At 34.2% G+C, this 12,370-nt stretch overlaps 2 protein-coding genes across 4 annotated transcripts; both read right to left on the bottom strand.

Annotated features, from left to right (window-relative positions):
• Positions 1-104: 104 nt before the first annotated feature.
• On the bottom strand, positions 105-7,948 carry LOC143463296 (zinc finger-containing ubiquitin peptidase 1-like). 3 transcript variants are annotated; one of them, XM_076961748.1, is made up of 10 exons: positions 7,817-7,938; positions 7,070-7,087; positions 6,848-6,995; positions 4,489-4,684; positions 4,107-4,258; positions 3,870-3,980; positions 2,667-2,853; positions 2,074-2,171; positions 1,459-1,616; positions 105-438 (listed from the first exon to the last, which is right to left on the bottom strand). In XM_076961748.1, exons 3-10 carry the CDS (start codon positions 6,942-6,944, stop codon positions 280-282), a joined length of 1,158 nt encoding a protein of 385 aa, XP_076817863.1. In that variant the 5' UTR covers positions 6,945-6,995; positions 7,070-7,087; positions 7,817-7,938; the 3' UTR covers positions 105-279. The 3 variants fall into 3 exon arrangements, with proteins under 3 accessions (XP_076817863.1, XP_076817862.1, XP_076817864.1); XM_076961747.1 differs by having other exon boundaries at positions 6,848-7,087; positions 7,817-7,948; XM_076961749.1 differs by lacking the exon at positions 1,459-1,616 and having other exon boundaries at positions 6,848-7,087; positions 7,817-7,948.
• A 109-nt stretch (positions 7,949-8,057) lies between these two features.
• On the bottom strand, positions 8,058-11,119 carry LOC143463294 (putative cysteine--tRNA ligase, mitochondrial). The gene is made up of 2 exons (XM_076961743.1): positions 9,298-11,119; positions 8,058-9,162 (listed from the first exon to the last, which is right to left on the bottom strand). The coding sequence occupies exons 1-2, from the start codon at positions 10,181-10,183 to the stop codon at positions 8,465-8,467; spliced, it is 1,584 nt and encodes a 527-aa protein (XP_076817858.1). The 5' UTR covers positions 10,184-11,119; the 3' UTR covers positions 8,058-8,464.
• Positions 11,120-12,370: the final 1,251 nt, after the last annotated feature.

The following is a 12,370-nucleotide window of genomic DNA, read 5'->3' as shown; positions in this document are numbered from 1 at the left end:
AACCAGTTTTTGACAACATGCTTCAGATTATAAATAAATTCAGCAGGCTACAAAAACCTCCGATATTTGCTTCCAAAAAACTATAAATACCCACAAACTCACGATACGTTGCTTCATTTTTATTGTGTAATCGCCCTTTGTACAATTTGATTAATGTCCAAATGTCGTTTCTGATATCTGGACAGAATGAGGTTAATCTATACCTTCGATGATTGTAATAGTGAAAAAATGATGGTAAATTGATGAAAACTGCCTGAAGTAATTCCTGAAAAAGGATATCTAAGGAATCCTTTCCGATAGCGTATCGACATATTTTTGCCTTTCATATTGCTCTGGTGAAGCAATTCCTTCAACCGCCACTATCTGATATTGCGACTTCTTGAAGGAAGACAAGGTCCGCATGAATGTTGAAGATATCTTCCGCAAACTGCCATCGGTCTAGAAAAATAAGTTTTCCATAAAACTTATGGCAATAATCCCATTAAAAAATTCAACACTGTCCGAATCTCAAGTGAAGTATTTATGTACACATGATCACGGTAATTTAGGCTATGGGAAACCCTAAGCTATTGGTTTTAAAACTTTGTAAATTAGCGACACACAAATCTGCTTGTGACATGAATTAATTATTATAGTTGCACTTCTAACAACAATTTAGCAATGAGATGGGTAAGCACCAAGAATGCAAACAATTTTACGCTATACCAAATTTAAACAAGGCTATCACATACTCAGTGTACGCGAAAAATGTTCTTTATCTGCTAAGTATGGCACTGTCTGTCGATTGCCATATTTCTTACGTTTTGCTCATGCAACACCGTTACTGGTACCTCCAAACGTTGATATCAGAACAACCATAAAAGACATGACATGGAAACTACAACAAGCAATAGTTGACAAACTACTGTAAATGACTGCATGTTGAAAAGATGTTTATGTTAACTTCATTAAAGGAACAAGATTAATATGGTAACAAAAAGGGATACACAATCTTCGGTTGAAGAAAACCAATGACACATTTGGTTATATATGGAAAAGATACGAAAACTCATTGCTTTCGTTGGAATTATTTTGTTTTGGTAAAAACACGCGTACTGTTGAAAACTTGCTATGCCCCTGCTCCCTGGGAGAACTAGCGAGTAGCGACACAATGTTAAGGAACCTCTGCTCAAAGCTCAAGATATCTGTCACTTGTATTGAATGTTAAACTGCATCGTGATGCTATGACTTGTCAAAAATTACATTTGAATATTAAATACATAGTTAAAGTGAAAATGTTCTTGCATTTTATCAAGCAGTTAGGTTTATATCACATCGCATCCAGACATGTCACTGATTCTAAAGCATACAATTGTCACCACATACAGGAATCGTTAAAAGCTCACTTCACAATCTCCTTAAGCCAATTTTCTTGTCTGTGATCATGTTAGTAGTTTTTAAGCGTAATATCATTGGTACCTGTAATGAAGATAATTGACTTTTGGAATGACTGGGGTCAAATATCAACAATTGAGTGATAACATTCCGTTTAATATTAACTTGGACTCCAATTATACTACGACTATGTCCTTGGTGCTGAAGATACAGAATAGGTAAATCACATTTGTGAACCGACCCTGAAATGTACAGAAGAAAGTCTTTATCTCTGCACAAGTGCAAGTTGTTCCAATATCCAGAATGTGGAACCAACTCAACTTCCGCATAACAAAACACAACATGTCAAGCCATTGAAATTGAGATAGTTGATATAATGTTGAACTCTAACGTCACCGTTTAAAAAAAATCTCAGACGAATTAGAAGTTGGTATAGCTAGTGTTGTTTTTAGCCAAAAAAATTAGCAGGTTTATGAGTTTCAAGGCACATGCAGAAGGTAGCTAAAAATGGCCATGAAAATGAGCCAATTTGTAATTTTGTCACAGAATTCTTATTCTTGATTCTGGGAAACCATTCAAGATACGTGATTTCGATAATATTTTATGAAATTTTACCTAAAACATTGGGTTTGGTCCGAAACATAGTAACTATTCACTCTGATACTTATATTTTTGAATTGTCAAACATTACACTCTCACCTGTTTTTACAGTTCTGGCTTGCTCATGCCTTTTTTGGAAGTATTTAGATACCCAATCAAATAAAGAAGGATGACATTTACCAGCATTATCTGAAAATCTGAAAATAATTAACTCAAATAAATATGCAAAATACACAACTGGTATGAGTAGGCTACCACCAAAGGTCGTTCTGGTTAATCAGTAATCAGTCATTTTTTCAATAAATCACCACTTTTTATTTGGTTTTAATCTGTTCTAATTCAGCCTCTTGCAAACTTTTTATCACATGAATATGTCTAATACACATTTCCAAAATTCTATGATTGTAGTTCTAATTGAAAGAATGCATTTTCTTACCATGTTATCAAAATTTAAGTAATTGACGCTGGTTAATCAAAATTGTCTAATATTACAAGGCTGATAAACTACTAACGAGACAATTTGTTCAATATCAGGTGGATTCGTAAGCACTAAAAAACTTGAAGTTTTAAACTCATTTTGCAATGACACAACTTCCAATCTGTTGTATTTTACAGTAAAACAAAAAGAAGCCATACTTAAAGACATTTATTCAATAACTTAAACAAAGCCACATTACAACCATATTACTTACTTATGAAAGTCAATGACTCTACAGTGAAGGCCACAAAATCCCAATAATGTAAAAACTTCAGTGGCACCAATCCATTTACGAGTTTTAACCAACTTTCCATTCAATTGCTCCTTGCCACTTTGATCAAATCCTGCTGACCATGCCACTTCAATCAACTCCTGCAACTTTGGTATTGATGGCATCCCATCTAAACAGACATTATTCTGTATAGTCCACTTGTTGTTAATCTACTAACCTCACAAACTCATTTACATAATTTCACTGAATTTAGCAGCAAAGTGCGTCAGTGCAAAGTGGTTAACCCCCATTTGCAGTTCAGGGTATATTTTTTTGAACTTATGAAAAAAACACAGTAACGTTAGATCAAAAGATATTCATTCTTATTTTCCTTAAAACGCAATGATTGAGGAATTCCTAGGGTTGCTACTCAAACATTTAAGAATCCAAAACGTAATCAATAATCATTGATATTCTTCTGTTGGGGTCAGATTTGACCCCAATAACCATAGCCAGTATGCTCTTTGATTTATGCAATGGCTCACAAGGACCTTTCTAGAAATAACAGTTTCCTTTATCCTAATCCTGTTTCTCCACCTCATCACATGATACAAGCACATGCAGGTACCAAATAAAATACTGTAAAAGTTGACAATACTCTACCTGGACACTATGCTGTAATTTCATTAACAATTTTTATTATTACAACCAGTTTCAGTAAAAACATCTACTTTCACACTAAATTATATAAAGTGGTTTGTTCTGGTGTTTGCAATTAACTGACGAATGTAACAAACTAGGGACTTAACTTTTGCAACACTAGAACGTGATTACAAGTGTTGGCGCAATAAAACATTGCAGCTAGGGATTCACATGTAGAAAACTTTGGGAAAAAACTGTGCTATAACAAAGAAAACTTCCAATAACAATAACAATCTTTTTACTAGTTTACAAGTTGAAACTTCACGAAGCGTGTAAATGTTTCTGTGAACAATGAGACTATAATATTGTTATTAGAACAACAGGTGTTTTTCTAGTATATTAAAATATGTTAGTAGGTGTAGCGTGTATATCAACAAAATTGAAACCAAAATTTACATGAGCACTTGGTATACACATATTACAGTAAGTTAAAAATATATCAAGTTTGTGCATGTCAGGTCAAAGCAATACAAAATATTTAGAAAGACAACCTTGTGCTTGTACCTTTAAAACGGTGCAAAACATCCTTAAATTCTTCTAATGAAATAAGTGAAGATATCATCATCTGAAGATTTCTGAAGCCACATCCCCAACCAGAATCTCCAAACCCTTGGCCTACCAAACCACAACAGTAAACTAACAATATCAAGGTTTTTGAAATGTGTATGAAATAGAGTAATTATGAGTTAGGCAAAGAATTGGATTATGCAGTAACCAACACTTAAAATCATCATAAAATACCATAATGATGCACATGGGATGATATCCACCATTCACAATCTCGGGGAGGAAATTCTTTGAATTTTTTGCATAGAAATGGGAGAATTGAATTGGTACAAGTGAATTGGTCATCAAGGCCAACTTCAAGCATTTCCAAAATTTCAAAGCGTTTGCTAGTTAGAAAATACAGTGAGCAATTAGAAAATTACACTAAATGAACCGTAAATTAAAAATGTGTGTTTACCAACTTCATAACAATAAACTTTTGAAACACAGGAATTAGGAACCTATACCTACTTCAGTGCACAGGAAGGTAGCAGTACACTAGTATGATTAATGTGAAGTTTTTACATCAACAAAGCTTAATCCAATATTGTTTTGTATGTTTGTACTGCTTGTTTACCTGAAATACTCTGCAGTTGATAATTGATGTCTGTCAACAAATTTTTGCATATTCTTAAATGATTGAGACACAAAATCATCTTTGTCATTAGAAACAATGTTATGTTCTTCCTGCAATAACTGAAATTGCATTTCTTCCGCTTTTTGCTTATTAATTTCATCATTGTGCAATCTCCTGATTTCTTCTTTCTCAATTTCTGAATGTACCAATGTTTAAGACATAATGTTGTTATTTTTTGGTAAAATTTGTATTGTAGTTTGAAATTACGTAAGACATTCGGCCTTGGGTTTGGTGGTTGTGCTAACTTTTCACCGTTATAAGTTTATAGCACTGCACTATGGTTAGCATCCTGCATGTTTTAAGGAATCAGGCTTTACAAATTTTATTTTGCTCATTAATAGTTTGTGAGCGTGTTTGCATTATATTATGCTTTAACAAAGTTAGCACCATTTTCTTGCTTCCCACAGTCAATTGCATAAAAGAAATGATACAACAGACAAAACAACATACAATTAGATCTAAAAAGAATAAAAAATTTTCTACATTGCTTGAGACAACCAAGTACATAATAGTGTTAAGTGAAAATGCATTACAATTTTGCGTTAATAGTTTAATATTTAAAGGTATTGTGTTGAAAATATTAATGCAGCTTTAACTATTATCTATTTGTAATGAAATCTTCAAATTTACAAAGAAAATGCCTGCAACGTATATACATACATTATACTGTATAACAAGAATAAGATATATGACGCTGGGAAAGTTATCCGAAAGATAAGTTCTCAAAGGGACCACTAATGGTTCGTAGAAATTGCATAAATAAAAATTCTATACAGTAAACCGAAATTTTGCATTTAAATCGCAAAATATAATTTGAGAAATACTACAGGTACTACTACTACAAATACTCATATATATTAGTGTTACTATAGTACCGCAGTACTTGGGCGGTACTTTTTCAGTACCGATACTGGTACTGTTGTTACTTTGAAAAAAAGTATCTAATCTCTGTACCGAATGACTTTTTTCAAGAAATTTTAGTCAGTCCCGGTACTTGGTACTTTTCGTGTGATAATTTCAGAATTTTAACAAGTATGTGTTCAAAAACTAATGTTAATTAATCCTTAATACCAATTTTAGCATCTGTTGATCTTTTTTAATCTAGAAATGTTAAGTAAAATTGCAAACGAGTAACGTCACATATGTTTTGACTTGGAGTAACCTTTACCGGGGCATAATAGCAGCAAATATTGCATGTGCTGCAGCATCATTTACACAAAAAGTACCGGTACTGACAAAGTACCAAACTACTTTTTTAAAACAGTATCGCATACTGAAACCGTCGGTACATTTTTTGTCAAGTACCGGTACCATTACCGACGGTACTTTCAAAGTACCGACTGCCCACCTCAGAGAATAGTGTACTTCTCAATTACATCTAATGCATTTATGAACAATAACAAATAAAATTCCAATATGCATTGGATAGTTGCAAGCCCTGCTCTATAACTTATTTTGTCTGTTATTCATACAAGTGTGTTGTATGATTTTGATGATTACTTTTAAAAACAGAGCTACTGGACCCAAAATTATCTCAGCTGAAATAACCATTTTATATGGTGTTTCTATGTCATTTATTTATAATCTTGCTTATTTTCTTGAAAAGTAGGTTTGGTGGGTAGGAGATATATCGATTACTGTTACATAGTCAATTTTTACCAATCACCCTGGTCAACAAAGCAAATTGATTGAGCACAACGCGAAATATCATGGCGCATCATTATATTTTAATCATACTGACCAAGCCTGCGGTGAAAAGTGAATTTTTTCCCTTGGTGCAACCCGCCATGGGGTACTACCTTAAATTTAAGAGAATATTTATTTATGTCATCACAAAGCATTAAATGGTAAATTTAAATATCTAAGTGTATTTTAAATCGTAACTTAACACATAAAAGTTTGACACTATTGACCTAAATATGCCTGGGAATATGCCAGTGGGAAATACTAATCTAAAATGACAAACTCTCTTTAAGTTTATGATACAATGAGGGGCAAGTGCTGAAACAAGTTTTAAAACCTTCAAAGAAAAAATCTCCATAACAATACTAAGCAAAAAATTTTTGATAGATTTCTTTGAATTTTAAAACTTCTTTGTTCGGTATACTTACCGATAGCTCTGCTCTGATTTAAGAATAACTTGTCTTAACAGTTGCTCCTCACTTTAATTGTAATATGCTTGGTACTCTTATTAAGACTGCACAAAATTATGTAAATAAAACCAAGTCAAAATGTTATACCTCATAGTACAATTTCAATGAAAAAAGTGGGATGGTTATTTCAAACATCTTTACAGTACCTTTTGCAAGAAGAAAATCGTGGTCAAAAGATAAACTACCATAAAGTGGTGTGCTTGCATTATCAACTCCTGCATTGTTTGACGAACTTGCATGCATTGAGGGTCCATTTTTTTCATAAAAACAGCACTCTCCACAATAAGCTTGAACCTGATCATCAAGCATATAGAACTGCAATGGGTTACTGCACGAAGTACAGATATTTTCATCATTTTGGGTGATACCTGCAGGTGCTGATTTTCCTGCATAAAAATTAAGCATTACTAAACAAACACGATACTGCATTGTATACAGTTCTAGATTCCCAATTAAATCGATGTCAAATAGTTGCGATAGCAGGTTAGTCGTGTCCGTGAAACAAAAGGTTGTAGATTGCAATAGAATAGAAGATGTTCCGGACCACATTTAAGTGGTTGTGATACTGGGGTCTGGGGTGGTCGTTAACCGGGGTTCTACTGTAATAACAAATAGTAGTGCAGGGATGAAAGTCACTTATGATTGAATAATGTATTGAATTGTTGGCGGAAGATTTCACAGTAAACTGCAAGACATTTTGAGCTTTCAAACAACTTCTGCAGCTTAGCTTTGGACACAGCTCTTTCTGCTTCACCTTTGCAAGTAGTCAATTAATGGAGATAACCATGGAGCTATATTCAAGTTCATGGTTTTGATGGAAAACTAAATGTCCGTAGAACCTTATAATTTACCAATGGTTTGTGTCCAATTGCATTGGGCAAAAAACGTATAATTTGGAAATTGGAAACTCCAAGTCATATATGCACTACTTTGAACCATAAAACATGAAGTATAATAACTAATGTAAAAGTAATGTTTCAAAGAAACATATGACATAACTTTGAAATATAATGGATATCTTTGTAAGGGGGGGAGATAAAAAGAGTTGGAGGATGGGGACATTTAGTATATTTGTCAATTGCCAACAAGGAAATATAAAATGTTTAATGATTTACTTTTTTTAGGTGTCTTCAATTACTCAGCATGCTTTGTGATAACATGTTCTTGTAAGGTATCTACTTCTAAAGCAGAAAATGGGCAGAAAGGACAGGAGTTTTCCAATTGCCAATGACTGCTCATATGCTCAAGTAGGTCTGTTTCATTTAAACACTCCTTCTCACAAAGAAGACAATGCAATGTGACAAAACTTTGGGAGCAGGTCATTTCAGTTTTATCAAAACTCTTGAAAGAAAATGCCTGTAACGTGAGCACAGAAGAACTATAACACATTGCAAATTTTGATATTTAACTGCAATCCACACAATGTATAGCATAGGCAATTATTTCACTTTTGCAACAATTAGATAGCACTAATATAATTATTACACTGTTGGTAAATAGCTAATAGGTTAATATAACTTTTAATGGGGCCAATCAGCCCAAAAATAGTTCAGTTAATTTAACACAGGCACACGCTCTCTGTTTATGAATGTAACAAAGCAAAATTTAAGAAACTAACAATTCAGAAAAGTGCCAGCGTCGAGTCTTTTGTTTTCATAGTATTTAGTAATTTTATTTTACTAGCCAATAAGCAATAAATATAAAGAACAGTTTTATATTTCTAAACGAATGCATAATGTACAATAGTTAAAATTTAAATATAGCTAAGTTTTTTTAGAATCTTTAATCAAAACGTTTCTTGAATACATTTTGTCTCTAATATTGTCACAGAGTTGTAACAAAGCTTTTCCACCTGATGCATCATGCTTTTGTAAATCAAATGCAATCTGCCGGACAGAACTTCGAAAACTAAACCATTCATTTAACAAATCTTGGTCATTATCGTTACTATTGCTGCTTGGCTTCTGGCTAACTTTATGCTTATTACCTATTACATATCTGTCATCCTCTATCGGCTCCCATGATGCATTTAAGGTAGTGAAACCAAGTTTAAGATAAATTTGTGACATGTACTTATATACATTCATAATGTCAATCGGGTTTCGTATTTCAAAGTCAGGATCCCAGGAATCATGTTCAATTTCAGTAAAAAACATTTTGCTTACATTGTTTCGCAACTTTTCAAGTTCAGCTAGGACGGCTGCAAAGTCTAGATCATTAGCAAGATGTGCATTGACTTGATTTCTACATTCATTCAAATGCTGGTGTACAATGCAGGCGTTTACACGACCATGCATGTTGCCAAGGACATATTGCTGACAATGTCGTAAAAAATTTCTGACTTTTTGAACTTTCAAATGAGCCTTTTCGATAAATTTTTCACTGTACTGAAGACTGGAATGCCAGTTGGTTTGTAAGCAAAAATATCGCAGACCATCAGCGGTCCATGTTTGAAGATAATCTGGAATACATACAACATTGCCAAATGACTTGGACATTTTTACGGTTGACCCATGCAACTCCAATGCTCCAGCATGTAAGAAGTAATTAACCCATTGCTGGCAACTATGGAAACTCTCTGATTGTAACAACTCACATTCATGGTGCGGAAAGCATAAGTCCTTTCCTCCAGTATGAATATCAATTGTGTCACCAAATAATAAACTGGCCATTGTTGAACATTCAACATGCCAACCAGGTCTGCCATTACCCCATGGTGCTGGCCAGTAAGGTTCTCCTGGCTTGGCAGCTTTCCACAACGCAAAGTCTTTTTTACTTTGTTTGTCACTAAAATAATCAACATCAGTTGACTGCACCCAATCTTCATTAAAAGGCACAAGTCGTCCAACTTGAGTAAATTTATCCACATTAAACCAAACATTTCCTTTTGCAGTAGAATATGCATCACCATTTTTCAGAAGTTTGTTCACAAATCCCATTATTTGTGGAAGAACATCACTAACACGGATATACAATGTGGGAGGAAGAACATTTAACTTCTCCATGTCTTGTTTAAATCTTTTTTCATAGTGAGAAGCCATTGCAAGAAATTCTGTATCTAGTAGTTTGGCTCTTGAAATTATTTTATCATCCACATTGGTAATTCCCATTGCCATAACAATTTCAAGATCAAAAAAGTTTGTTAATGCCCGTCGAATTGCATCAAGCCTAATATAAGATGAAGCATGCCCTATGTGCGCATCATCGTATACAGTTGGTCCACATGTATACCATGTCACACGCTTGGGATTTCTCACAATCAGAGGAACACGCTCATGTTCCCGTTTTTTCCCCAAACATCTGAAGGAATTGTTTACTTTTACACCAGTATCATATCCCTCTGGCATTTTCCATTCAAAAAATTGCTTCTTTGATTCCGAATGTTCATGTTGTCCAGGATTATGACCTGTGATAAATGTGGAAAATTGAAAATGTCTGTATGCGTGAAAAAATGCCAGATTCTTGGAAAAGTTGCATAACATTTTTATTGTAACCTTTTAAACCTAGCAGGCTTCACATACATCTGCAAGAACATGAACAAAATGTTATGCATTTGATTAACATCTTATTGTATTATAAGTTAAATATTCATGAATTTATTTTATTTTCGTCATAGTTGTGGGGAACGAAACATGCTGATAATGATGGTATCGAAAGTTCTAACAACAATAATTAATAATATGTGGTCAGTTACAACATATCTTAAGCATAAAAATGTGGCAAAACCTCGGGGGTAAAAAGTGCATCACAGTAAAATAAGTCTGATAAAATACTATAACATCAGCATGGCCATCAAACCTAAATAGAAATAAGTACACAATTAAAACATATTAATTTAAAGCCAAAGTTAAGTTGATATACTGGCATCAGGATCATAGTGATTGTACCACAATCAGAACAGCAGGAGGGCAGAACAAAACCCGGGCAATAAAATTAACTCCATCCGAGGAACCGAAGTCTCGTTTAAGTAGCCTGCTAGACTGCGAGACAGTAGTGGTATCGGTGGCACGTGTCTTGGATACCGAGTGGTAACTGAAGCATGTGTCTCCATTAGTGTGTTGCAATTACTGCATGTTTCATTTTACGAGATAAAATGGTGAGATTGACGGTACAATAAAGCAATATAGTCATGTAGACAAGTTGCTGTGCAGTGTGCGCTTGCCTGATATTTGTAGTTGGAGATGGTAACCAAGTTACGGTCACTTAACCTATTATAGTTATCTGTAATTTGGCAGTGCTTGGGTACTGCGCAGACTAGCCTAGCATAATATCACCAATCTATGATGGGATAGCCTAGTGCTACAGCCTACATGCTGTTGTAGTTAAGGTTCTTAATACTGTGTAAGCAGTTAGCATACTACAACATTTATTAGCTCCTATTGTTCTGTTACCTTTAATGACTCTGACAACAAGTCTTTAAGTTCGCTATATCATGAATTCTGTGCTATTGTAGCGGCCGTTGTGTGTTTTGTTTGTTTGTCGCTGGATGGCGCTCTCACAATGCTCCCAGCACATGTTTATTTAAGCACTGTTAGTTCGTTTACCGCTTTTCTTTCCGCTTTGCACCGCTTGCGCACAGGACGTGTGAGTTTTAGTAAAGGTCAAACTCAGAACCTCGTGTTAATTTACTTTAATATATGAGCGAAGGAGAAGGAACAGGGATAGCAACCTTCTGTGACAAGGAGTCAGCAACAGATCAACAACGCAGCATCGTGACAGCAACGCAACAACCTACAAGCACAACCTTCGCCATACTATCGCCAAATCAAATCAAGCTGGGAAAGAAATTTATATTTGATGTTTTGAATCCCTTACTGGTTTCCAGAAAGGGCGTCCGCCCCATTGTAATCAAATTTACGAAAAGATGAATTCGAAATGAGGCCTTTTTCAAAAATAAATTATAAAAAGGCTCTGGAATGGTTGTTACTGAATCCTTAACTAAAAGACGATTGATGATATTTTAGAAAGCAAAAAAAAGACTTTTGTCCTTACAATGCTTGGTCATGGTATGGAGATATTACCACTATTCATCTCAATGAATAAAAAAAACAGGTCAGAAATAACTTGGAAGATATTAATAAATTATGCTCTAACGTCTAACCCCAACTAATTTTCAATGCTCTTTCTTGACTGAGATATGATACATGGTATTTAAATACACATTCTCTTCTTGTTCTAAACACTTTCTGGTAGCTGTTACGTTTTTACGTTTTGTAATCTCATGTTAGTATTAATATTTCTCACACTTACATACAAATGGCAGTGCTCAACTGCTTTGTATTTTCCCTTCTTAGCTGCTCAGCCACGTATTTTATGGTACTGCATGAATTATTATTATATGATTTGCAAATTAAGTAAACTAGTTGCTCTTAAGCACACCATATTTCTTGTTTCGCTTTCTACATCAGCACTAAGTTTCACTATGTCATTAGTTTCTATTGTTATGATAACCGGTATGTTTCTCTTTGGTTTCAACTACAGAAACTTATCAACATATTTTTTCTCCCTCAATCTATTAATGAACCTTTTGCTACCTGATTTGCATAATGCCTGAATATATTTTTGCAAACTAACTCTCAGAGACGTCTTTGTTAGATACATGCATTTACTCTAATTCCTTATTAAATATCACTTGCCTTGTATTTCCGTTGGGACAAAAGCCTATTTTA

Source organism: Clavelina lepadiformis, chromosome 6 (genome assembly GCF_947623445.1).
Source record: "Clavelina lepadiformis chromosome 6, kaClaLepa1.1, whole genome shotgun sequence".
Lineage (NCBI taxonomy): Eukaryota > Metazoa > Chordata > Ascidiacea > Aplousobranchia > Clavelinidae > Clavelina > Clavelina lepadiformis.
This window is presented reverse-complemented; position numbering and strand designations above follow the sequence as displayed.

Bases quoted from the DNA above. Each gene is read 5' to 3' on its own strand.
- LOC143463294 (XM_076961743.1), bottom strand. From the start codon at position 10,183: ATGTTATGCAACTTTTCCAAGAATCTGGCATTTTTTCACGCATACAGA. The intron at 9,163-9,297 runs GTGAGTTGTTAC...TATGTATTCCAG, and splicing joins ATGCTTTCCGCACCATGAAT to ATTATCTTCAAACATGGACC.
- LOC143463296 (XM_076961747.1), bottom strand. From the start codon at position 7,010: ATGCTTGATGATCAGGTTCAAGCTTATTGTGGAGAGTGCTGTTTTTAT. The intron at 4,685-6,847 runs GTACTGTAAAGA...TGGTACATTCAG, and splicing joins CGATTTTCTTCTTGCAAAAG to AAATTGAGAAAGAAGAAATC. The intron at 2,172-2,666 runs GTAAGTAATATG...AATTATTTTCAG, and splicing joins AGAGTCATTGACTTTCATAA to ATTTTCAGATAATGCTGGTA.